Genomic DNA, 27,578 nt, shown 5'->3' on the forward strand with positions numbered 1-27,578 from the left:
TGTTAGAAAGCTGACGATAAAGAGGAATTCCATATTCCTACATGATAACAATACAAAGCACGCATTCAAGTCAACCAAGTAATGGCTTCAGAAACAGAAGATCAAAGACATTGAATGGCCAAGTCAGAGGCTAGACCTCAATACCATTGAAAACCTGTGGAACAACCTAAAGAGGGGTGTGCACATGAGATCCCCTCACAATTTGGTGCTTAAAAAAGTATTAGTTTAGGGATATATTTTTCATTTTCACTTCTTTTGCTAAAAATAGTCTGTTTGATTTGCACTTGAATTTTGCTGGTTGCAAGGTCACATGAAAGGTCTGACATGATTTATATTGACTTGAATTTTAGGATATGCTTCACCAAGACCTGCAATTTCAATATGGGAGAGTAGTTTTTTTCTATATGCTGTGAATATGATAAAAACCATTTACTAGAACAATTGAGCTGATTAAAAAGGTGAGAAATAAAATTGGATGCAGACAATTTAGAAAAAATATAAAAAGTATGTGTTGTATTAATGGTATGGCCAAGTGAGATTGTCGTACAATATATAGATGAAATGTTTCACTTCTCAAGATTATCATATTTAAGTGGAATCCTCCATCGCTTTCTGAAGAACATTAGATGCATCTTCTAAAAAGTCTTTCAGAGATTCACAAAGCATTATATAGGATCTAAAAAAAGTGGCACTTTCTGTGATGAAATCTCCAATGATTGGGATATAGCTAAGGAAATTTTCAAATGATATGCGATATTTTGCAACATTTTTAGTAAGTTGTCTCTGGATAAGTTCTTGGTTTATTTCTGTGGAAGCAAATGGAGATTTAATGACAGATTTCAAATCATTAATATCTTTACCAAATGTGTTTGATAATCTGATGAGGGAATTATTATCCAAACCAAAAATGTTTAAATGATTCTTAAGGACATCTTGCAATATTTCGTAAGCCTTTGTGTGGTTGGCTGTTGAATATGCACTGAACAAAAAGGCCCACTTCCAGTTCAGTTTATTCAGTATTTTTCTCTTCCTCTCTAGAACCTGTAAGGTAATATTAGGCAGAGAGAGAAGAAACATATGTCTCTTGTGCCTTGGAAGTTCTTCTTCTAAGGTATTTTGCATTCTGTTGAAGTCATACTTCTGCAGATCCATGAGGGAGAGGACAAAAACATGTGGCTCTCCTACTCCTCCATCACGGAGACTTATGATGCAATTTACCCGGATCTGTTGCAACATTTCCTCTTCATTGAATGACTTGTTTCTACGTTTTCTAGAAGATTCCAGGTCTACATCCACTTTTGAGCGTATAAAATAAAACTTCTTGTTCATGGAATGGATGGCTTGTGCCAGGTGGATGTGATTCTCCTTAAAACGCTCTGATGCAATTATAATAAAAAAGTCATATTGACTAAAATGAACTTTTTCCAGATAATCAGCTGCTTTAAAATTGGCAGTTCCTATTCCAGGAAGGTCCCAAAACTTCACATTTTTGTACTTCAAGTGTGAAAAGGGTGTCGGCTCCATTGTGGTTTCCACCACTCCTGTTATTGCAGCACCTTCCTCTTCGTCAGTATTTAGACTACGGATGACATTGATAAAAGTGGACTTTCCAGATCCAGATTCACCGGTAATGGCAACATTCAATGGAACATTTTCGATATTTGTAATAATTGTCTTAACACTTTCAATTGCTTCTGCAAGATTCTTATTCTCTAAAACAGTTTTAATCTCTTGTATATCTTCTTCAGAAAGTATTCCTGACATTTGTTCATTATCCATATTTTGGTTGGTTTGTTGAAATGCACTAAACAAGATAAAAACAACATTTGAATTTTATTAACTTAAATTTTATTTATTTGTTAACCCAGACATTGTGAGAGTTATTACATGAATAAAAATAATAGTAACAAAAATAATAATAATAACAACAACAACAATAATAATAATAATAATACAAATTAAAGCTCTCTCTCTAAATATATTTATACGATATCTAAGACACTGAATGGATGACTTTACAGCAATTCCTTGCATAATTTATATTTTCCTTGATTTATTTCTTTATTGCATGAAATTCATTTGTACAAATGGTTGTTACATTTCTTAAATTTTTTGGGCACGTTTCTGTTGATTAGTGGGAATAAATTTCAAATAAATCTATCATGGTTCCATATTGTAACACAGCAAAATGTGAAAAGTCCAAGAGGATGAGTTTTATAGTGTGGAAAAGCACAGTGTAAAATCCATTTTTTTGATATATTGGGTCTGATTCTCCAGGAGGAGAGATCTCACGTGTAAGTCTTGAGGGTGTGTTCACATGAATCGCGTCATTAGGCCCCACCCCATAGCTGAATATCACCATTTTCAGCCTATTACAGCAGGGGGCAGGGCACAATGACGCAATTTGCTGCTAAGCCCCACCCCATCCACCTCACTAAGTATGCGGAAGTCTCCCAGACATTCCTGGAGAGTTCGCATTTTATGTACAGTAGGCACTGATAACATCCTGATAAATGTATTTCATGTAGAGAGAAATGAAAAAAAAAATCAATGTATTTTTTTATGATTATTTTTTTAACAGGTGTTAACAGTCTGAGCCTATTTGTATCCTATCTTCTATCTATTGATTTTTTTAATTATTTTTTTTAATGGTATTTTTTATAGTATTATATTCTGCGCCTGAATGTTACTTCATTTTTTGTAGTGTTTTCTAGGTACACTAGATGTGCCTACTTTATGGACCCATACAAAACAGAATTTTGTTTTCTAGATTGTGATTATTTAAATTAGATCAATGGGTGGAAAATGTGCACTTTATTGCTGCTTACTGGTTTGCAGAATGGGTGCAGAGCCATGTTTACTGGCAAGAAGCATTATATTATCTGCCAGCTCTGATGTGGAGGAAATCGGGTCTCATTCATATACTTATAATGGGTTGCACTTTCCATCTTACATTTCCGCTTCTGCGGAGGGGTACATTTTTAGGTGCACTCTGAGAAATATAGTAAAAAGCTTCACATGCACAAAAGTAGCACATATAATAAAGAAAATGCTGATGACCCCTTTTTCTTTTTTAATATAAGGCATTAGGGAAGTTAAACCAAGCAGTATTTTAGGAGAAAAACAATGGGGTTAGCAGGTGCGAGGAGAGCAAGAGTAACTGCTCCATCCATGTGGCACAACCCCTGTACTGACATAATGCACACATGAGCTCATTCTCATACATAACAATTAGTTACTGACATGTGCTCTTCAGTCTGTCCTCCCTGCCCTCCAGGATCCACGTATGCTTTATACCCCCTACACTGGATCAAACTGCTTCCCACTGTAATCCCCCAAAGAACTCACAGATTAAGCCCTATCCTCTGCTAGGTGCTATGCCAGCCTGTGCTACAGTACAGCAGATTACACCACTGCCTGTACTGTCTCTACTATTACTACACAGAAATACCCTGCACACTGGCAACAGTGCTCTCAGGGCTGCAGCATTGATTTACACCCTCACACCACCTCATCCACCTTCCAGTCTAATCACTATAACTCTCCTACTCCTAGCTGCAAGCTTGTCTGCACCAACATTAGTTCTCCAATCAATAGCCATTGCTATGTCCAATCAGTAATAATAATAATAATAATAATAATAATAATCAGTAGCATGCAGCTTCACAAAGCCATAGCGGCTGTGTAGGTTCCACTGATTGCACAATGCTGGAGGAGCAGAGATATGGGGAAAATACCAGTCCCAGCTTCCATACTAATATTGTCTGTCATGTCCCACTCCTCATACTTCTAGTGGTGACTTTATGGAATAACACCTCTGACAGCATAATTTACATGTATTTAAATGTTATGTACATTTACAGCATATTCAATAACAATAAACAAGTGAAAGAATATATTTAGAAAATGAGATAAATAAATATAACCAGGGTTATATTTTCTTACTTTCTAATTAGTTATTATGAGAATCTGTTCTGGAAAAGTAATCCTAAACCACCCGCATACCTTGTGTGCTTCCTTTACTTCTGGTGCTGTATTACTGTTCTGTACTAATAAAGTTACTGGAGAACTTTTTGAGCAAATCAAATTCCAGCAGAAGATCCAGTGATATAAATTTTGAGTCCCGCTGTTGCTTTGCCCATACCTTGGAATGTAATTTTGGACCGAATTTGTAAATTGGCATTTCGCTGAATCTATAATACAGAATAGAGCTGGATTGATGATGGCCAATGCATTTTGCTGTGTGGTTGGACTATCATTGGAAACACTAAAGGCCAAATTTTAATGGCGAAATGTCCAACAACTTGAGGTGTTAACTTTGCAGAAGAGTTTTAAATGTTTTGCTGATCTCTCATAGTTACATATTACATAGTTAGTTGAAAAAAAAATCTCAATTTCTTCAAATTCAATCTATTCTTACAGTAGGAGGACTATCTGTGTTGATCCAGAAGAAGGCACTACACATTCCCAGCGAGGCAGCTGACAATTTAGCCTCGCAGTGGAAAGAAAAATGGTCCTAACAATTACTCTCAACTAGTATTCTGGAACCATGATGTCATACAAACATTGATTGATCTGTGTTATTTGGATTTAACGATCATTCAGGAGCGAGTGGGTGGAGATACGCCCTGTATGTTCTGTAGGTGAGAATGACAGAACTGAGGGCTGGTGTTTAATAAGTATTAATAAAATTATGAAAACAATTGTGTGCACGTGACATACCAAATCAAATTAAAATGGCATTTTTTTAAAACTGATATTAATATTCCTTGTCAGACGCTGCAATTCTCTGCCTCTATAAAGGACAATGATTTTTAACATTATTTTTACATTTGAATTTATATGTTGCATATTAGGCACACATTTTAGACCTAAAATATTAAGGAGAACAAAGCATAAAAATTAATACATTTGCACCTTGGCAAAATCAAGTTGCATTGGAGGGGAAGGTACATTTAAAATGTGGAGACATATTTATATTTGGGGTAGGGCATGTCCTAGATCATCTTTACATTTGAGTGTAAATATAATAATATTTGTGCGCTACATGAAAAAGCAGACAGTGTTTTCCTTACGTGCAAAATAATAAACTAATTTGCACCCCTTGCATTGTAACATGGTTTGTCCAGGAGCAAATGTACTCCTTTTATTGGCTTTGTGTGTCTTAATAAATCAGGCACATTGTGTGATTTTACTGCTTATGTTTTAGATTGGGATATATTGATATTCAACATGTATTATTTAATTTATCTATTTTATATTTTAAGGTATTGGTATGCCACATACATACAATTTATGTCATCAGCTTAGAAATACCTGTTAACCAGCAAAACTACCATTCTGCTCCCACCTCCTGCTACATCAATTCTTACTATTAATGTTGAATTGTTGTGATTTAAAACCTTCATGACTAAGGTAACATGCAGACTAAGTTATATGTTGAATTACACACCTAACAGCACACTCAGAACAAAACACAAACCTGTTTATATTTTGCTAAATAAATAGTCAATTAAAATAAGATACATGCTGCAGACTGTCTAGTCTCTCTTTTGAACAGTATCGCTATAACAGATACATATCAGGCATATAAGAAAATTGAAAAGTAAATAAATAAGTATAATAGTCAGGAACAAATATATTCACCTTTTCGTAGTGATCTCTTACACTTCTGATGTTTTCGTATGCACTGAGCTAAGTTTTGTTTCGGATGAAAGGAAATGGGGAGTGAAGTTGCAAACAGCAAACCAGGAAATTCCGCACCGTGAACACTCTGCAGAAAACTAACCCCATTCAGCATCTACTGTATGATTACATTCTGCAGTCTATGTATTGTATGAACATTTATCTTCAAGCTCTAAAAATGTAATTATGCTTTATCTTGCAATAATTATTATTATTTATTCTTTCTTCATAAAAACATTGATTTATTTGTAAAACATGCTCCATTATGTGATTTCTGATATTTGCTAACCATATCTCCCAACTATGTCGATTTAGGCATGACAGTGTCAGTTCATGTTAGTATTCCTCATCCTCGGTCAGCTGGTTTAATATCTCTATCTGTGCTCTTTTCAATAGTTTAGTTGCTTTAGCTAAGTCTAATGTGGGGTTAGATAGTTTTTTTAATCATCTGTTCTAGGTCTGTGTCTAGGGTTAAAATTTTAATTTAGAAAGTATGTTCCTTTGTAAGTAGGCTTAGTTTGTGTGTGTTTAGTGTTCTGCTACTAAGGTTAAAAATATCCAATTTATTTTTGCTATATCTAATTTCTACATGAGTCGTTTCCTTTGTTTCCCCCTCGGCATCCTGATGTTTGTTTTTTTACAGACTGTAAGCTCCAATGCGGCAGGGACTGATATGAGTTCTCTGTACAGTGCATCAACACCGAATCAACGGTACAGCACGGTGGCTTAGTGGTTAGCACTTCTGCCTCACAGCATAGGGATCATGAGTTTGATTCCCGACCATTGCCTTCTCTGTGTGGAGTATGTATGTTCTCCCCGTGTTTGCGTGGGTTTCCTCTGGGTACTCCGGTTTCCTCCCACACTCCAAAAACATACTGGTAGATTCATTGGCTACTATCAAATTGACCCTAGTCTGTGTGTGTGTTAGGGAATTTAGACTGTAAGCTCCAATGGGGCAGGGACTGATGTGAATGAGTTCTCTGTACAGCGCTGCGGAATTAGTGATGCTATATAAATAAATGATGTTGATGATTGAATACAGTTTTTGCATGTCAGTAGCAAAACCTTTTGCACATAAAACAGGGAGCTGAAACGGTAAACAATGACTGTCCATTATCACATTATTGATTTAAAAACAGTTATAATCGCAATTGGTGTGTTATTAGCCTCATTACTAGACAGTGGGACACAAAAAAAATTATCTATAGCGGTAATATTCATTGTGGCATACACTTCAATTTAAAATAAATTGTATGAGTTTCAGCTGCTAAACAACTGGGCTGTGGCTCTCTGCTGCCCTCAACTGGCAGAGTACTAAATTACATTAATCTGTGCATGTGGCACTGCACATACAGTCTGCAGTAGAAAGAGGCAGCGATTAATTTTGCACCGGACCACCAGTCATTGGCCAAAAAAATAAAATAACCAGTACTAGTTGTATTATTAATTTGGGTGCAGATAAAACAAATCAGCATCAATTTAGTGGTATGAAGTACAGCTGTTGAATCTATATAATACAATCTAATACTGAATAGCCAACACTAAATCTGGTGTCAGAGTGACCACACCCCTTCTAGATTCACAATATTGTGCCCACACAAAGCATGTCAAGGTGTGCTCCACACAAAAGGACCAAGAGCCACCTATACTTCAAATTGGGCCACCACCTACGACCTATCAGCGATAGCACCGTATGTATCAGTCGCTGATAGAAGTGCTTTCCTACCAATGCTGTGGTCTTTTAACGGACAAACAGCCAGCCACCAAACGACCTAACACAAACCCCATACCCCACAAGGAATCTGTTCTAGCAACAGTCACAAACTATCCTAGTGAGGTGACCACCATTCTTTTTATCCCAGTCTACCGTACTTATGGGATGTTAAGTTACCAACGCCCTCACAATTCCTAATGACCTTGTCATCAGTCTCAATTAGCTCTTCTTATGGAGACTCCTCATAAAAGGGCACAAATGCTTGTCTTCCAACATGAAAGGTGAAATTCATCATGTCTGGGAATATATATGTTTACTGAATCGAGGGCATTCGAAGGTCACTCCCCCGGGGCTACTTAACAAAGGCCAGTGAACCCATTCAGTTTGCAGTAATCGCCTCATGTTGGAAGCACTACCGATTCCCTTACAGCAGATCCTACGGAGGTATCTGGCCAGCACAAATTACTGCTGGCAATTTAAGTTTCACCTCTCTGAAATCGAGCCTGATTTTAATTAGCAACTCGATGGATCCTCTGTACTCAAATCCTCACTTCCTAGAAGTTCGACAAGCATGTCGGGAAGGCCTTGAGTCAGAACCGTTTAGACTACCATGGCCATTGATCGCACAGTGCACCCATTTTATCCAGCGAAAAAATTTAACGGGGTGGGGCAAGGATGACTGCATATGGGACATATTGTGCCTAGATGTCCAGGACTGACCATTCATCCTTATCTGTGTTGGCCATGAGCACACCTGCAAATCAAATGCCATCATGACAAATTTCATCCGGATGAACAAATAAACAACATACACCAGCAAATAGTTGCTGGGAAAGGAGGGGATAGGGATGGAGAGGAGGGGGAGCGGTCACACATATAATGGTAAAAAAACTATAAATCCTCAGAGGCATATAGCTAATCAGGCCTTTGTCCAAGGAAAAAATAAGAGATAATCCCTTCATGCCCTCACTAGAAGTGACAAGCAGCAAACCTTGGGTTACCGAGGGTAGGAGTCGATATCCACTTTAAAGCATGCCTGATATATGTACAGGAGGGAATTGGGCTACTATCCCCTACATGCTTGAACACTGCAACGGGAGACCTGTCGAAAGCCGCAGCTGTGCCACAGTGGTTTGGGTCACAGCCACTAATGACGATGAACCGTGTAAATTATGCCAAATCGAAATTTAGGCAATGTGCTACTTTTCCATGGAATAAACCTGTGCCTGCCCCCTGCAGACCGCTAGCTACCCACTTTAAAGAAGGCTGCCTGACCTATGGTTGGAGCAGCCGGAGAAGGGATGTAATCACAACATGCCTACAAACCTGGTGTGTCAGGAACCCCCAAGTATTACCTACACTATGTGTGTGCTTCTGATTAACATGTGCCTATTGAGCAACCTGCGCTAATCAATGTGTATCTACTGTGGGGCCTTGAAGCTATCAGACTTACGCCCCTTCTAACTATATTATAGCCACAATTCCAAGCACCAAAGCCGCAACGGTAGCTGCCCAAATCCTATTTGAATGGCTGCTGAGTTTCTTCAATTTAAGTCGATACAATTCCTGGATGTGCAACCTTGCAGTTTACTCAAGGAATAAATTCTAATGTCTCCATACTATCCAAAGGCTATTTAAGGAGGCAATTGCTGTAGCTGATCCACAGATTGTAACATTGCAAAGTTATAATCACATTTCAAAGTGTGACAGACCTATCAACATGGCCACTGAGCTCCATTTTTTTGTATTCATATTTTTCTGTGTGTATTGTAAAATGGTTACCTGATCAAAGGCTGGGCCGAGATATCTCCACATATTATGGCAGGATGGTGTCTCAGATGTTTTCTGCATATGTGCAAAGAATGTATCTTATCAGTAGTGTACCAATAGAGAGTCTGTACATCATGTTCATACTCTTAAGTAAGTTGATGTTAAGACCCTTTGTTCTTTGAGTATAAAAGCTGCTGTATAGTACAGTGCTGTCTAAATAGACCTGCTGCGGCAGCTCTCTCACTTTTTTTTTCCGGTGGAGGGGAAACCCCCCCCCCCATAAAAATTCTCCGTGCGCCCCTGCACAACCCCCACCCACCACCATTTACAGGTGGTGAAGAAAATGTATTTGCCAGTACTGTATTACAGAAATTGCAGAGCCACAGGGAAAGGGGCTTCATGTAGAAGCCGATTCTGAATGGCAAAATAGCCTAAACAGCATGTTTGAGCATTCTAGCCAATCAGAGGCAGGTTGTAAATGTAGAGGTTTTTAAACCACCGGCGATGTGAGACCTAGCAGTTATGTGTCCTATTACTAGACAACACATAAATAGGAATCTTCTATTCTCTTTCAGTTCATTCTAGGAAATGTCATGCAGATGTCACTTGTGGCATTCTTTGGCTCCCTCACTTCTTATCTTCTGACATCCCTACCATCATCATGGTTGATATCAACATCCCTATTGCTAATCCACTTTTCAATGCTGCTTCAAAACTGCTCTCTCTAACCTTCCCACTTGACCTCTCCCAGTGGATTGAATCCGCTACTCATCAGGATGGCCACTGTCTTGATCTTGTTTTCTCTAGACTATGCTCAGTTTCTAATATCCTTAACACTCCTTTTCCCCTCTCGGATCATCACCTTATTAGTTACTCACTCACTCACTCCAAGTTCTTCAAACTCCCTGCTGTCAAACTCTTCCAAGCCTCCTCATACCCACAGGGATATTAACTCTATTGATTTTAAACAGTTTTCCACCTCTCTCCAACACCTTCTCTCCCCAGTTCCTCATTTTCCCCATACCCTAGAAACTGCCCTTGATGAAGTCGCTCCAGAGACTCTTCACACTCTGCGTTGACTTCTTTGTCAACCGTGGCACACTAAAGTAACGCAAAATCTATAAAATTTTTCTCGTAAAGCAGAACTTCACTGGTGCAAATTTCAGTGCATATAGTGCTATCTACCACTCCTATTGAAATGCTCTGGACATTGTTAAACAAGCATAATTCCAATCTCTCATCTATGCTCAGGCTTCTAACCCCTTTTATTAAAAAAAAATATTTAATACTGTACCTGAAGTTTTTTAAAAATCAGATACTTAAAAAGAATCAGTTACATTTCTGTTTATTCGGTTTATTAATTGCATGCAAAGTGCGTAGTATACAAACTACATCATTATGCCAACAATCTGTGCTCAGATGCATCTAGCTGAATATTCCAGTGCAAAATGTGACTTTTTTGGAATGCAATTTCAGTCTGCGTAAAAGATGGAAATTGTATCCAATGCTACACGAAGTCCTGTATTTAAAAATGGAGACTCCAGCATTATCCTTATACCCAGGTTGATGTCTACTTATATCACAGTAAATTTGTTGACAGTAATAATGTGGTGACATTTTCATATGTCAGAGAGAAAAAACTAGAGATCAGTATAAATCTGACATCTTCCTAGCATACAATACCACTATATTACACAATGAAACCTCAAACTTATGCTAGGTACACACTACAGGTCTTTCACCACAATAAAAATGAAAGATATTAGTGTATTAGCGCTGACAACCAGGAGCTGCCCTCTGTTTTCTGGCTTCTGAATCGTAAAGCCGGAAATTAAACAATGTTCATAAAATTTGAAAACAGACATGGCGCTGCCGATCAGCAATCTTATATTCAAACAGAATATACACTAAAAAAAAGTGTAATAAATGTGAACTTTCATCAAACTCTCGGTAAAAAGCATTGAAACTACAAAATCAGCAAAACATCAAATCTACAATATATAAAATGTACAACCGTCCCAAAGTTTGTGTAGTCTGATTTCTAATTGATCAAAAAGTCCAACAAAATGTCTGTGACATCAATTTTTCTTAAATCCTACTCCCACGTGATATAGATTAAAAAATAAACCGAAAAAACACACAACATAGTGTAATTATTAGTTTTAAGTTATAATACACTGTGTGACACTTCTGTTTTTTGTTTTGAAAAAAACATTTGTATTTACATTTGTAATTAGTGTCTGAATAAATTATACTTTTAAATTAGGTAAATATATAAAAAATGATCATCTTATAAGCAAACCCAGTTAAACATAGTGCATTTAATGATTTTTAAGTAGCAATGGGAATATAGAATGAGAATTTAGATCTTTTAAGGGTGGCAAGAAAAAAAAAGTATTTTGAATATATTTAAAGATTGAATTTAAATTTTTCCCAACATTTCCATTATTTCTAAAAACAGGAAGAAACTATTATTTATGGCTTAAAAATGCCCAGAGAATTTACACCTATAAACAAGATGAATTATACTATTGTCATTTCTTGTAGCTCAATAGTTACAATTTTTTTCAGTGAAACCAATAATCCCTTTAATTTGCACCATCTTTCTTGTATGGGTTGGGTTATAATGAGGGTATTTATGCAATATCCTGTACATAGACAAAACTAGAGAGCACAAGGAAGTGTAAGTACAGATCCTCCATCCTCATTTACAGTGCCAGACAATTAGTTTTGACTCTGCACAGAGACACAGCGAATGGGATCGAAAGGCACAGGATCTGTGCCCACCTTACTAAGCTTTCTACACTTGTCCCTGACAACCATTAACAGCATTCAAAGAGCAGTCAGGTTTTAGGTGAAGTAACTTCTGCTGAAAGTATAGAAAATTAACAAATAGGTCAGTAAATTAGTGTACGATTTTACTTTTAGTAGTGATTAACCTTATTTTTTTTTTTGTATTTGGACATATCCTTTATACCAGCCTAAGCAATTCTAAACAGAGTCCTCTGAAGCCTTTAGGAGAACTCTTTGGGCATCTTGGCTAGATTCAGTCAAAAACCCTTCTAACATCTTATAAGTGGTAACAAATGAGAGCCCTCCTGCAGTCAAAGAGCCAAACAATGGTACCTGGCTTAAAAAATGTTCAGCCAACATTACTGCTCCCATTGTACCTTTAGTTAGCATTTTAATAACAATCTCACTGTTTATTTCACTTATCACTTGTGGGGATTTAATCACAGATTTCAAATCGGTAATACTTCTACCAGTTGAATTGGATAATCTGCAGAGAGAACTTTCATCCAGACCAAATGTTTTCTGGTATTCTCTCATAGTTTTGACTAAGATGGCGACATCACAAGCAATGCCCAGGCCTGGAATAGGGAGCGCAGCGACGGCGCAGGAGACGGTGGCTTTTTTCCATATCTGTTGCTTTAGGGTTTTTCTTTTCTTTTCTAATACAGACAGAGAAATATTTGGCAGAGAGAGCAAGAAAGTTTGCCTCTTGTGACTCGGTAGTTCCATCTCTAGAGTCTCTTGCAAGAGTTGAAAGTCATACTTATATTCCAAGCAATCGAGAAGAAACACCCTTGGTTTTTCAATATTTTCTTTAATAAAACCCTTAATGCAATCTTCCCGGATCTCTTGCAGGATCTTCTCTTCATTGTATGTTTTGGGTCTTTTTTTTTTTAGCAGTCATCATGTCTACATCAATTTTCGATCGCACAAAGTAGAAATTCTTTTGCATGGCCTGGATGGTCAGTGCCAGATCAATGTTGCAAGACCTGAATCGTTCAGATGCAATGATAATAAAAAAGTCATATTTGGCAAAATCGACTTTTTCTAAAAAATCTTCTGCCTTAACATTGGGTGTTCCTATCCCGGGAAGGTCCCAGTACTTCACATTTTCATAATGCGGATGGGAGTAAGCAGTTGGCTCCATTGTGGTCTCTACCACCCCTGTTTTTGCAGCACCTTCATCTTCATCACTCAGACCACGGAGAACATTGACTAAAGTGGACTTTCCAGTTCCTGATTCCCCTGTTACCGCAATGTTTAGTGGGATATTTTGTAAATATTCTAATGTCTTATTTATGAATTCCACTGCACTGCTTAGGTCACCTCCTTCTATGGCCGACCTGATCTCCTGCACATCCTCTTCATAAATTAGTTCCCATATATTATCAGGATCCTCCTTGGTTGTGTCCATTTTCTCCTGTAAAAGTACTGTACTGATAAAAACAAAAGACAGCAAACATTTTCCATGAATTCCATATTAATCAGTATTCAGTGTATTTGAATACCTTAAACACTATATAAAGCAACACTAATTTATACATTAAATATAAAATGATTCCCTTTGCCATGATTTTGGAATATATATTTATAGTTATAATGTTACATGGGCTTCTGGGAACAATTATTATTTTTGTGAAATGTGGGTCTTTAATTAGAAGGATAACGGATGCATTTTTAACCTATGATTAAAAGAATAAAGAAGTATAGCTTTGGTCATTTCCACCTATATTTGACACAATTTTGACAGTGATCACAAATTATAATAAATAAATAAATTTATTAATAAAAATAATAATAATACCTTATATCAGAAAGCAAATATTTCTTAGATCAAATAATTCTTAAAAACATGCATAGAACAATTCTTGCTATAATCATGCTTAGGAAGTAGGTAACAATAACGTAATGCCGTCATGCTACGAGTGCTGCATGATGAGATACTACTGACCATTGAGGATGGAGTCTACTAAAGAAAACTGCATTACATGATAACTGCAATAAAAGGAAAAGCTCTAGTAAGTGTTCTGACACTAGGGGGCAGCACGTGTGGAAAGTGGTTCTATAAACATTAATGAAGAAATCACTATTGTAAAGGCAAAAGTTAAAGGACACTTCTTGTAAGTTTTCCAACAGTAGGGGGACTATAACATTTGGAAAAGTCTGGTTTTTACTGAGTACTGAGTCTGACGCTATTTTATAGATAAAGTTACCTGAACAAGGACTTTTGTACATTATTTGTTAAAAATATTGTTGTACTATTATCGTGTTTTGTTTTTTATATATCACAATTGAGAAATAGAAGATCTTCAACAACACTTTAAGTACAATTTTAGATTTTTTTTATTTTAGGTGTTATATGGGTCTTATAAGATATATATACAGCACTTAAAATCTTTGCTGTCATTGTTCATGTGTGTTAGCCTTGTACGTGGTTAAGTTTATATTGATTTGGGCTGCAGTTGATAGTGGAGCGCTGTAAGAATTTTATCACTCTTTTAATTTGTCTGTAAAACATGCAGCCTGTCAGTAAATATAAGGTTGTCAGTAAGAATATTTAGTTGGTAAACTTAATCCTAACTACAAATCACAGCATAGCCTGCCAGTCTCTGGCACACTGCAATAATGACTTTTGTCCACAACAAATACATTTCTCTGAGACTGAGAAATGAAACTGAAAACAGCCAGCTGCCTTATTCCAGATAATCTCTGCAGTTGTCTCACGTCCTCTCCTTTAACTATTCTAATTTAGATTCTGTTTTTGAGTCCTTCTCTCCCAACATTCATACATCAGTCTCATCTCCAGCTTACCCACATTGTTCCTGCTGCCCGCTATCCTTCCTAACACTCAAGCAGTGGATGTGATCACTGAGGGAGGTGCTTCACAACATTTGTGACAGGGGAGGGGGGTGGATACTGAACACAGTGTGTCAGGTGAGGTTCATGGTTCCGGCATTATAATTGTACAGTTCTGCTTTCCATTCACCATTCTGCAGCATTCCGTTCAGCAGTATATTTGAAATCTTGCACTTTCCTTAGTTAATAGTTTATAAGATCTGGGAGAACTTGGAGCAGGGATATGAGTTTGATTGTACAACAAAGCATTAGCATTGCAGGAATAATAAATAAAGCCGCTGTAATTTACAAGATTGAATTGATGCAGATATATTTTTAATACCATGGGGTTAATGTATCAAGCTGAGAGTTTTGAAAAACCAATCAGATTCTAGCTATCCTTTATTTAGTGCATTCTGCAAAATTATAGCTAGAATCTGATTGGTTGCTGTAGGCAACATCTCCACTTTATAAACCTGCCGGAAAACTCTCAGCTTAATACATTTACCCCCATATCGTCCTTGACCTCAAAAGTGGTGGGTTCTACATGATCGAGTGTGAAGCTTCCCAGCAAAGTGGGAATTTTTGAGCAAGGTTGGTTGGGACGGGGAAAGTGAGAGACCACTCCTGATTGGCTGCCCATCTATTAAGTAGGCAGGCTTACAAGACATTAACTTCATCTTCTGTGGGTGGAAGGGGTACCTTGCGGATTATGTCAGATCAGGAAAACAAGAAGATTATAGATAAGTATGTTTTTAGGAGACTGCACTACAGAAAATATCAAAATAATTTTGGGGACACATTAATAATTAAACTAAGGAGGCATGTTTATGGTATATTTAATATTAGGGGGAACAGTTATGATATATTTCACATTACTGGGCACTATAAGTGCAAGTATGCACTGGTGCATGCTGTGCATCCCGGCCACAAGTACGTTCACTATATTTAAATATTTTTATCCTGGTGTCCCACTAGCCAGGGATACCAGGAGGAGTCCAGTGCTAATTAGTATCTTTAAGTGTGGTTACCTGGATGTATAGTGCCCTCCTCCCCAGATGACTGGGCCCGATGCTGTATAGTACGGGCTGTTAAAGAATGGGTGGAAGTCTTTTTTGTAACATTTAATTATTATTTTTTTTAATGTAATTACAGGCAAGATAGCTCAAAATGTTCTATGACAAAACCAGAGAAAATATAAGTCTGTGCTCGGTATATCACATATTGTATATCCATCTCCCAGTTCCCATGCCCCTCCAAGCTTCTCGAGAGAATTGCCTACACACGCCTCACACACTTTCTTACAGCAAACAACCTATTGGATCCTCTTCAGTCTGGCTTTCGCTCTCAACACTCCACAGAGACTGCGCTGACCAAAGTTGTCAATGATTTGATCACAGCAAAAAATAATAACCAATACTCTCTTCTAATTCTCTCTGCTGCATTTGACACTGTTGACCACTCTCTCCTCATACAAATGCTACAATCCCTAGGTCTTGAAGGCACTGTCCTATCCTGGTTCTTATCCTACCTATCTAATCACTCTTTCAGTGTTAATTTCTCTGGATCCACCTCTGCTCCGCTTCCTTTATCAGTTGGAGTTCCACAAGGCTCAGTTCTAGGTCCTCTGCTATTCTCTATTTACACCACTTCTCTTGGAAAACTAATAGGCTCCTTTGGATTTCAGTATCATCTCTATGCGGATGATACACAAATTTATCTATCCTCTCCTGATCTTTCACCATCTGTGTTGTCTCGCGTTACTGACTGTCTTTCTGCCATTTCATCTTGGATGTCTTCTCGCCAACTCAAACTCAATCTTTCAAAAACTGAATTAATAATATTCCCACCCAAAAACAGAAGCTTTCTGCCTGACATTTCTATTTCTGTCAATAACATGACCATAAATCCCACCCCGCAAGCTCATTGCCTAGGTGTAATCCTTGATTCACAACTGTCGTTTATTCTCCACATCAACTCTATATCTAAATTATGTTACATACACCTAAAGAACATTTCCAGAATACGCACATACCTGACACAAGACACCGCAAAAACATTAATTCATGCATTCATCATCTCCCGCATCGACTATTGCAATTCCCTTCTTACTGGTCTTCCCAAAGTCAGACTTGAACCCCTACAATCTATTTTGCACGCAGCGGCTAGACTGATTTTCCTTAAAAACCGTTATTCCTCTGCTGAGCCACTCTGTCAGTCTCTACATTGGCTGCCTGTATTTCAACGAATCCAATATAAAATTCTTCTACTAACATACAAGGCCATCAACAAATTTGCACCGACATACATTTCCTCACTTGTCTCGAAATATTTCCCTACACGACACCTCCGTTCTGCACAAGATCTACGTCTCTACTCCACTCTCATCACATCCTCCCATTCTCGGTTACAGGATTTTTTCCGGGCTGCACCTACTTTGTGGAATTCCCTCCCACGCACAGTAAGACTTTCCTCTAGTCCTCAAACCTTCAAGCATTCACTGAAAACCCACCTCTTCAGACAAGGTTATGATATTCCTCAACCATCATCTTAATTCCCTAGACTACCCTATTACCATCCTCTACACTGCTAACGCAAGACAACAACCTTCTGACCAACATTGCAACACTCATAGCCCACTCAGTACTTTTACCTTTGCAGTCTGGCTGGTCCATTGTGCAATATGATGTAGCACATGCCCTTGTGTTTCTAACTCCCATTGTCCTATAGATTGTAAGCTTGCGAGCAGGGTTCTCTTACCTCTCTGTCTGTATGTATTACCCAGTGTTATCTTATTAATGTTTGTTCCCAATTGTAAAGCGCTACGGAATTTGCTGGCGCTATATAAATAAATGTTGTTGATAATGATGATGATGATGATGGTACCAACTGTGTGGCAATATAAATGCCCATTTGTGTATACAAAACAAAAAGACAGTTGTTGTCAGCGCTTATCTTTAAAACTGCATATCTGGGTGTATCTTACAAAATGAAAGCTTGAGGTAATAGTTCATGTTTTTATCAACACATTTAAGCCTGCATCCCAGTGTCAAGGGCACCTCATTATATGCAGGTCCTACACTGACGTATATGCTTCAAACATCAGTAAAATGCAGTTATACTTAGATGCACTCACATCCCAGATATAGGAGCTTACATCTAGTAAGGGCTACCTTGTGAGCCACACTCAAATGTGCCTTAAATAGACTTGATGGACAGATGCTAAGACAACATAAGGCAATATTTTGAGAAATAAAACAGAAAAATATGCCCGTGCTCAGTATATCCCATATTATATATGGTACCAGCTGCATGTTTTTTCCAGGGGCTTGTCAAACCACAAATTCATTGATCTTATGTTTTTTTCTCAACATGTAAATATATTGGATGGTGCTTTGTTAAACTGATTTTACGATGGTTTTGTTTTTAATAACTCTTATGGTTTAAAAACGCCTCTCAAAAATTGCTGAAAAATCTGCAGTTTCATTGAACCTCACTTTAATAAATGTCCCATTTGGTGTCTGTCACACGCCAGCCCAAGTATCCATTTTTTATTTATTGGTCTCAGTGCTGGGTGTTTCCATTCAGGCCTGCATCCTCTGCTTCTAGCACTTGCAGTCATGTGATCTCTGGCTTCAATTCCTAGTTCATTTAAACTATGTATGTATGTATGTGATCCCTCATAAAACTTCTTATTTTTAGACATGTTATTCCTAACCTATGACAAACCCTCTCAGGTATTTAAAACCTACTCTGTGCAGTAATCACTACCAGAATGTCACCAGAATGTCAGGTCTTACCTGTTTAGCCTGCTGTTTGCTGCAGTTTAATGATTACTGAGTATTGACTTTGTTTGAAGCTGTGTTTATGACCCTGATTCCGGCTTGTCTCTCGTTTGGATCCTGTGCTTGTGACCTTGACCTTTGGCTTGTTACTGACTCTGCTTTTGCTTACTGATTTAGTGCCTTCCTCCTGACATCTATATCCAGCTAGTCATGTTATATTTTGATATTATTATTTATTTTATTTCATTTTATTTTTTAATGCATTTTATTAAATCTTGGTTATTAATTGCAGAGTGTATTTAATATCTATGGTTGCATTCTGAAATAGCTTCCTTTCTCTTAAATGGTTTTGGAGGAACCAGGTTATGATTGGTTGTGGAACGATTAGCTATTCAGATAACATATTGTAGATATGGGATAATTTGTATAAGGGATAATGGAACTTTTTGCGGTCGTGTAATCTAAGCCGACAGATACGATCAGCTGATCTTGAAAACATGAAACCGACTCAAACGGTGCCGTGGCTGGCCTACTATATCACGTTTTTTGTTTACATAGAAGATGGAACGTTGTATTTTAAGTTTCATGATGTTTGAACCCCATAAGAAAAAGTAGGCTGCTTTATATTACAAAATGCTTTCCGAGAATGTACTATGAAGAATCTTTGAATGAAATGTAATGTTGTTTATTAAGATTAATCAATAAGGGGAGATCGTGGTTGATTGGTCTCCTCAATGTATCTAATGGTATTTAAAGGCGCCTATAAGCTGTAATAAATCTTCTGTTGAAACCGCCCCCAAGAGGTGGAGAAACGCGTAAGGTGTTTGCTAGTTGCAAGAAAAGTAAACCTCTCCAGTCTTTTAAGTCTCAATCTCTACTGTGGACTTTGTTATATGGATCCTCTTCAATTTCTTAGAAGTCGGATGCTCTTTGAAAAGTAAGGTGCAATACTGAATACAATTGTGAACAGTACAAGAGAATTTTTTTGGCTTCTAATTGTTGCCTAAATGGACGGACTCTATTGTGTTTTTAAAATGGTGCTGGGATGTGTTCTCTAACAGTGATGTATCGAATTTGAATTAATATATTCTTGAATAGAGGCTGCCTCTTAAAGAGCACAATTTTGTATTGGATCCAGCAATTAATTGCGGCTAAAGGGTTGACCACATTGGAACTATGAATCCTATCCACAACTGGATAAACCTTTATGTGGATCTACACAGAGATGATGAAATATAATTATATAACATAATCTGGCTTTGGACATACAGGAGGAACTGCCATATGAGTATTTGAAATACAAATTCCATCTGCTTTCACATGGTAGATGAACTTATATGAGCCGGCTCAATATTAATAATTGGGAGGTTTCTGGTTTATTTTTTGTATTTTTCTTTATCTGCTAATACTAGCGTGTTTAATACATGTGTCACTATATGTGATTGTTTACTTGTTTTATTATAAATAAATTTAAGATATATTTATTAATTTACTCCAACCAGCGCTCATCAGTAATTTGTTCTTGTAATCATGTTAGATGGCAGTATTAAAGCAATAATTTAATGTTCATACCAACAGAACCAAGAACATTAAAAATATATGAAGAGTTTTATTTACAAAGTTAAAAGCATCCACATAACATATGTCATCTTGCTTCAATTCTGAATGCAATCTAAAAAAATTTCCTATGAACAGATAGTTTGATCAGAGTACAGAGAAGGGAGTGGTTTAAAATAATGTAAGTCAATCATTAATAAATCTGTATTTCTTATCGCCAAGGGTCTCATATTGGGTGGTCCTTTGGTAATGGCTTAATGCTCAGCATTCTGTGAGTTTTTTCGGGAGTTGGAATTCTTTTGTCTCCTACTTAGCGAACTAGATAAAACCAGTTATCCTTATAGCACATGGAACTTTACTTATCAAGTCATTATATACATGTGTGTGGACATCTAGGGGTAAATGTATCAAGCTGATTTTCAGCGGATTTGAAAAGTGAAGACTATATCACATAATCATGTGGGTTTTTTCAATTTGATTATATACCCCAAAATTATCACATGTGACCAAACTAAAACTATACTAAACTGCCATTAAATAATGTAAATATCTCATTGGGTCTATATATTACATGAGATTATACAGAGCAGTTCAAATATAACTACTTACAGCAGATAATTTTTAAAGGTCTTTCTTACTAAACAAGTATTTATGAATGACGGGTAAATGCTGAGTAACTGAACCAAAACCATTTTGATAAGTTATAGGTGATAGTAAACTGTACTATTTGCTTGGATGTCAGTTTGTTTAGTTAAAGAAAAAAAAAACATTCTTACAATGAATTCTGACTTATTTCCCTGGAAGTCCTTCCCACATTAGTAGTCAATGACTTAATTCAATAAATATATAAGCATTGTCCTACATACCCATATATAGTCATGATATGATCATTTACTAACTAAATTATTTAGGTAATCATATTCATTATTAAAGCAGCTTTTTCTTTTTTTTACTATGTGTGCTATTTGTACATAATAGAAAATAAAACATATTTACAGTGATTACACAAAATCTACACACCCACAATGAAATTGCAGGTGTTTGTGATATAAAACCTGAAATCAAGATAAATCATGTCAGACCTGTTTCCACCTTTGATGTGAACTTGAAACTTCCACAATACAAGTGAAACAGAAATAGACAATTTTTAGGATAAGGAAGTGAAATGCATAAGTGTGCATACCCTTTCCTAATGGGACTGTACCTGTGTTTAAAATGAACCAATCACATGCAAAATTATGTTCAAAGGTAATTAGCATACACCGGACAACAATGGAAGTAATTGTGATTAAGCCCAAATAAATAAAGATCAGATGTCCATGTAGGATTTCCTTGCAATTATTTTTCCTATTGAGATTTTCCGTAAGGAGCTTTGAAAAAATCTACAGGATCTCATTGTTGAACGTACCAATCAGGATATGGATATAAACTAATTTCCAATGTACCATGAAACACTGTGAATATATCATCAATAAAGTGAAGAAGATGTGGTGCAACAGGGACAGTGCTAATATGAGGATGTCCTTTCAAAGTTGATGACAAGGAGAAAACTCATCAGGGATCCTACCAAGAGACCTACAGCAACATTAAAATAAATATCATTAGGAGCTGGTCACTCCCTGCAAGTGACATCAAACTCTGGTATTCTGCACTTGTCTGGGCTATGGGGTAGAGTGGAAAGACGGAAGCCATTTTTCACAATAAAAAACAACCAAATCCAACTAAATTTTTTATAAAAAAAATACATTCAATCATCCCAAACCATGTGGGAAAATGTCTTATGGTCTGGTGAGACCAAAGCTGAACTATTTGGCCTTAATTCTAAAAGATATGATTGTTGCAAAGACAAGCTAAATGCCCAATGAACACCATGCATATAGTGAAGCATGGTGGTGGCAACATCATTGTTTGGGGCTGATTCTCTTCAGCTGGTACATGGGCTCTAGTCATGATAGAGAACATAATGTATAGCTCCAAATATCAAGATATTTTGACACAAAACCTTCTGGCCTCTGTTATAAATCTGAAGATGTAGAGGAATTCCATATTCCTACATGATAACGATCCAAAGCAGACATCCAGGTCAACCAAGTAATGGCTTTAGAAAAGGAAGATCAATAACATTTAATGGCGCAGTCAGAAACCAGACCTCAATACAACTGACCTGTGTAGAGACCTAAAGAGGACTGTGCACATGAGATCCCCTCACAGTTTGGTGCTTTCGCAATGTATTAATTTAGGGATATGTTTTCAATTCTCACTTCTGTTTCCTAAAAATAGTCTGTTTGATTTTTACTTGAATTTTGCTTTTTGCAAGGTCACATGAAAGGTCGGACATAATTTACATTGATATATAAATGGTATGGCCAAGTGAGATTGTCATACAAGATGTAAATTAAATATTTCATTTCTCAAGATTATCATATCTAAGTGGAATCCTCCAGCACTTTCCGGAGAACATTAGTTGCATCTTCAGTAAACTCTTTCAGACAGTCACCAAGCATTAAATATGATCTAAAAAAAGAGACGCCTCTTGTTATCAAATTTCCAACGATTGGGATATAACTGAGGAAATTTTCAGCTAATATGCGACTTTTTGCAACACTTGTAGTAAGTTGTGTCTGGATAACCCCTTGGTTTATTTCTGTGGAAACAAATGGAGATTTAATAACAGATTTCAAGTCATTAACATCTTTACCAAATGCGCTTGCTATTCTGATGAGGGACCTATTATCCAAACCAAAAATGTTTAAATGCTTCTCAATGACTACTTGCAAGACTTTGCTACCCTTTGTGTGGTTGCCTGGGTTAGTGTCAGCTGAATATGCACTGAACAAAAAGGCCCACAACCAGTTCAGTTTACTCAGTGTTTCTCTCTTCTTCTCTAGAACCTGTAAGGTAATATTAGGCAGAGAGAGAAGTAAGATATGTCTCTTGTGACTTGCAAGTTCTTTTTCTAAGGTATTTTGCATATTGTTGAAGTCATACTTGTGCAGATCCAAAAGCGAGAGGACAAAAACATGTGGCTCTCCTACTCCTCCATCACGGAGACTTTCGGAGCAATTTTCCCGGATCTGTTGTAATGTGTTCTCTTCATCGAATGACTTGCTTCTACGTCTTCTAGAAGATTCCAGGTCTACATCCACTTTTGAGCGTATAAAGTAAAACTTCTTGTTCATGGAATGGATGGCTCGAGCTAGGTGGATGTGATTCTCCTTAAAACGCTCTGATGCAATTATAATAAAAAAGTCATATTGACTAAAATTAACTTTTTCCAGATAATCATCTGCTTTAAAATTGGGAGTTCCTATTCCAGGAAGGTCCCAAAACTTCACATTTTTGAACTGCAAGTGTGAAAAAGGTGTCGGCTCCATTGTGGTTTCCACCACTCCTGTTTCTGCAGCACCTTCCTCTTCGTCAGTATCCAGACCACGGATGACATTGATAAAAGTGGACTTTCCAGATCCAGATTCACCGGTAACGGCAATATTCAATGGAACATTTTCGATATCTGTAAGAATTCCATTAACTGTTTCAATTGCTTCTGTAAGAGTCTTATTTTCTAAAGCAGTTTTAATCTCTTGTATAACTTCTTCAGAAAGTATTTCTGGGATTTGTTCAGTATCCATCTTTTGGTTGGTTTTGTTGAAATGTACTAAACGAGATAAAAACAACATTTGATTTTTATTTTAGCCCAGACATTGTGAGAGTTATTACATAAAAAAAAAAATCATAGTAATAGTAACAATAGGAACATATAGTAGTAACAATAATAATAAGAACAACAATAATAATACAAATTAAACCTCTATCTCTCTCTGCATATATATATCTTTGCTCCTGATGAAGTCTTGGTTGTCTCAAGACGAAACGCGTTGAGCTGTATCACTGATTTCCAGCGTTACTTCTATTACCTCATGTGAGTGTTTTTATTACATTTTTAAATAAATTTTGGATACATACCAAATTGTCTTCTTTTCTCAATCTGACCCATTTCTGCCAATTGAGTGAGGTTGGGACTTTGAAGTTAATGGTGGTGCACATGTACAAAGCTACAATCAAGTCTCTAGGGATGTGAGATTTCCTATGTTATCTGGTACGCAGATTTATATTTTTTGCACTCATATGGGTGTCCTGTTATGTGAATCTGGGATTTAGGTCCTATACACTTTATAGTAACTCGGGGTGTATTGGTGAACCATCTCTATTGAATGCATTATCTACTACGGTGTTACACTATGTTTGTTCTTTTCGCATTGAATTGCTGATTGGTGGAGATTTGGAGGAATACGACCATAGCAGAGGCTACTCCATCTTCTCTTCGACACGCATTGCTGCTTGCCTCATGGTATGCTTGTTATTACTTATCCCACTTTGTTTATTTGATATCACACTATGAGGCGCCCGCCTGTTTTCTGTTGCAATATATATATATATATATATATATATATATACATATATTGTAACAAGGGGAGGCATTTAGCTGGCAATATGCAGAGAAAACATGCAAGCAGAGTAAAACATTTTTGCAGTAATGCACCTATATTGAAGATGAAGACCAGGTGAAGACTAATGTGTGACAAACTATAATTTAAAGTTTGGTTTAACTTACATAATTTGAAATGTCCTTCCCCTCAGCAAACAGTGTGTGTCTGTGTCAGGGCAAACACAACCACTGATAGGAGTTTCCTCTTAAAGGGAAGGTGGGTTAGTCACCTGCCCATTACACTATGGCTGTGGGAGGAGTGTCATGTATGAAATCTTGCTTGTTTCATTGTTCAGGGAGACCAGCGCTGGGAAGCTGGCTGGTCTTTAAAGAGCGTTTAGGGTCTGAAGAAACGGTGTGAAATATTTATGGTGTTAAATACATTTACCGAAGAAGTTGTTCACGTTTGTTTCAGGACTAGCGGGCTCGTGCCACAAGTGGTGTCAGAAGTGCGATGCTCAGGGAAGCAAGTTTCCAACCCACGCAGACATTAACATAGAGGAAGTTTTGAGAACCCTTGTGAATGTGCCCAATGCGCTGCAAGAGCAGCAAGCCTAGGTGCTACGAGTTGTAAGTGTAGGGTATAATCTAGACCGAAACAAAAAATCTGCTTTGGGCATTTCTATTTCTAAAACAGTCTTTGCAGGCTGCTTCTTTTTCTCTTTTAATTTTAATCTACGGGAATAATATACACACAAACAGAACATCTTCTTTGGGCATTTCTATTTTATTGTACAGTCTTTGCAGGCTGGTTCTTCTTCTATTTCAATTTTAATCTATGGGAATCATCTAGATCTAAACATAACATCTGCTTTGGGCATTTATATTTATAAAATAGTCTTTGCAGGCTGCTTCCTTTTCTATTTAACTATAAGTGTAGGGTGTAATATACACCCAAAGATGATGGCTCCATTGCCAATAGTCAAAGATGGAGAGGAAGACAAGCAGGCTTGTCTGTAGAAATTGCAGAAAAGTGTTACATTACATTGAATAAATAAGGCACATAGGGGGAGAAGGAGAAGAGGGAGACAGAAAATGAATCATCTTCCTCTTACTCAGGACAGTTAATGGTGTTATAGTCTCTTAGTAGGCTGTGGATCAGCCTGCGACAGTCCTGGGGGTAAATGTTTCAACATGCAGGTTCTTCAACACCTGCGTGGTTAGCCTCTTCGGCGATTAAATTTTAAGCGGCGCTGCATTGTAAAGGGAAGTTTCCCTTTACTTGGATGGTTATCTTCTCCCTTTTCAAGATGAGGCGATTCCTGGCAAGCCTCCTGAATTGCCCCAATAATGTGGGTCTCAGGAAATAATCCATAAAATACTGAATTGTATGAAAGGCAAGTTCTGGGCACACTGTCCTTATGTTCATGTTCCAAGGCATCCAACAGTGCCTGTGCAGTGGGGAAGTCCCCAAAAAAACGCTGTGCTGTTTCCCTTCTGGTGATGCAGAAGGGGCAGTTGATATATTGGCACCTGGGAGTGCATGAAGGTCCTGAGAGGCAGACATCCCTGGATAGCCATCCATGCAATGTCTTTGCGTGTAGTAGTCAGCCTCTTAGAGGCCACATTCTCCCACAAGTGTTTTGTTGTGTTTGTAATCAGCACTTTACATAATAGGTACCTAACTAGATTATAAGTTTGTGGGAATTGGGGCTGATTCGAAGCTTACTGATGAACTGGCTTTTTGCTCTGAATTTCATTGGCTCTCCTTAGTGCATTGTCTGGCACCCTGGATTGGTGTGTGTCTAATAAAAGCACACATCCTGGGGGGTCAACGCTTGTTGACATTTATTATCTGTAGAATTAACTCACTTATCCAAGAAACAGGTGGAGCACTAAATTATGCTATTTTAGCCCAAAATATTGAATTTTTTAACAAATTGCAAAACCAAACCAAACAAAACCAAAACCAAAACTTGAAGGTAATCCAGATCCAAAACCAAAACCAAAACCAAAACATGGGGGTCAGTGAGCATCTCTAACTGAGGCTGACACTATTTTATAGATAAAGTTACCTGAACAAGGAGTTTTGTACATTATGTGTTAGAAATAGTGTTGCACTATTATCGTAGTTTTTGTTTTTTTATATATGACAATTGAGAAATAGAAGATCTTCAACGACACTTACTTTAAGTACAATTTTAGATTTTTTTTATTTTAGGTGTTATGTGGGTCTTATAAGAGATATAGACAGTGCTTAAAATTTTTGCTTTCATTGTTCATGTGTATTAGACTGGTATGTGTATAGATTGATTTGGGCTGCAGTTGATTGCGCTGTAAGGGGGGTATTCAATTGTTTCTTTTAACGCGCTAAAACAAAAAAAAAGAGCGCTCTAAAAATATTACCGTTAATATGGTAATTACTCGCTAAATTTCATCTCGCAGCTCCCTGAGCAGCGAGATGAAATTCAGCCCGCTGGCAGCGAGTAAGTACCGTATTAACTGTTTACGCGCGCAAAATTACCGTATAATATGAAGTTTTTTTAGAGCGCTCGTTTTTTTTGGTTTTAGCGCGTTAAAAGAAACAATTGAATACCCCCCTAAGAATTGTATCACTCTTTTAATTTGTCTGTAAAACATGCAGCCTGTCAGTAAATATAAGGTTGTCAGTAAGAATATTTAGTTGGTAAACTCAATCCTAACTACAAATCACAGCATAGGCTGCCAGTCTCTGGCACACTGCAATAATGACTTCTGTCCACAACAAATACATTTCTCTGAGACTGAGAAACGAAACTGAAAGCAGCCAGCTGCCTTATTCCAGATAATCTCTGCAGTTGTCTCACGTCCTCTCCTTTAACTATTCTAATTTAGATTCTGTTTTTGAGTCCTCCTCTGGGAACATTCATACATCAGTCTCATCTCCAGCTTACCCACCTTGTTCCTGCTGCCCGCTATCCTTCCTCACACTCAAGCAGTGGATGTGATCACTTAGGGAGGTGCTTCACAACAT

At 37.3% G+C, this 27,578-nt stretch overlaps 2 protein-coding genes and 1 pseudogene across 3 annotated transcripts; all 3 read right to left on the reverse strand.

The window, feature by feature from the left end:
* Nucleotides 1-491: 491 nt before the first annotated feature.
* On the reverse strand, nucleotides 492-6,737 carry LOC142106703 (interferon-gamma-inducible GTPase 10-like). The gene is made up of 2 exons (XM_075189686.1): nucleotides 5,647-6,737; nucleotides 492-1,804 (listed from the first exon to the last, which is right to left on the reverse strand). Exon 2 carries the CDS (start codon nucleotides 1,777-1,779, stop codon nucleotides 589-591), a length of 1,191 nt encoding a protein of 396 aa, XP_075045787.1. The 5' UTR covers nucleotides 1,780-1,804; nucleotides 5,647-6,737; the 3' UTR covers nucleotides 492-588.
* Nucleotides 6,738-11,519: 4,782 nt separating this feature from the next.
* LOC142107999 (interferon-inducible GTPase 5-like) lies at nucleotides 11,520-14,834 on the reverse strand (annotated as a pseudogene).
* Nucleotides 14,835-20,171: 5,337 nt separating this feature from the next.
* On the reverse strand, nucleotides 20,172-27,578 carry LOC142107998 (interferon-inducible GTPase 5-like). Of its 2 annotated transcripts, none has more exons than XM_075191690.1 (2): nucleotides 27,503-27,578; nucleotides 20,172-23,794 (listed from the first exon to the last, which is right to left on the reverse strand). In XM_075191690.1, the coding sequence occupies exon 2, from the start codon at nucleotides 23,766-23,768 to the stop codon at nucleotides 22,566-22,568; it is 1,203 nt and encodes a 400-aa protein (XP_075047791.1). In that variant the 5' UTR covers nucleotides 23,769-23,794; nucleotides 27,503-27,578; the 3' UTR covers nucleotides 20,172-22,565. The 2 variants fall into 2 exon arrangements, with proteins under 2 accessions (XP_075047791.1, XP_075047792.1); XM_075191691.1 differs by having other exon boundaries at nucleotides 27,499-27,532.

This window comes from Mixophyes fleayi, chromosome 11 (assembly GCF_038048845.1).
Source record: "Mixophyes fleayi isolate aMixFle1 chromosome 11, aMixFle1.hap1, whole genome shotgun sequence".
Lineage (NCBI taxonomy): Eukaryota > Metazoa > Chordata > Amphibia > Anura > Limnodynastidae > Mixophyes > Mixophyes fleayi.

Bases quoted from the DNA above. Each gene is read 5' to 3' on its own strand.
- LOC142106703 (XM_075189686.1), bottom strand. From the start codon at position 1,779: ATGGATAATGAACAAATGTCAGGAATACTTTCTGAAGAAGATATACAA.
- LOC142107998 (XM_075191690.1), bottom strand. From the start codon at position 23,768: ATGGATACTGAACAAATCCCAGAAATACTTTCTGAAGAAGTTATACAA.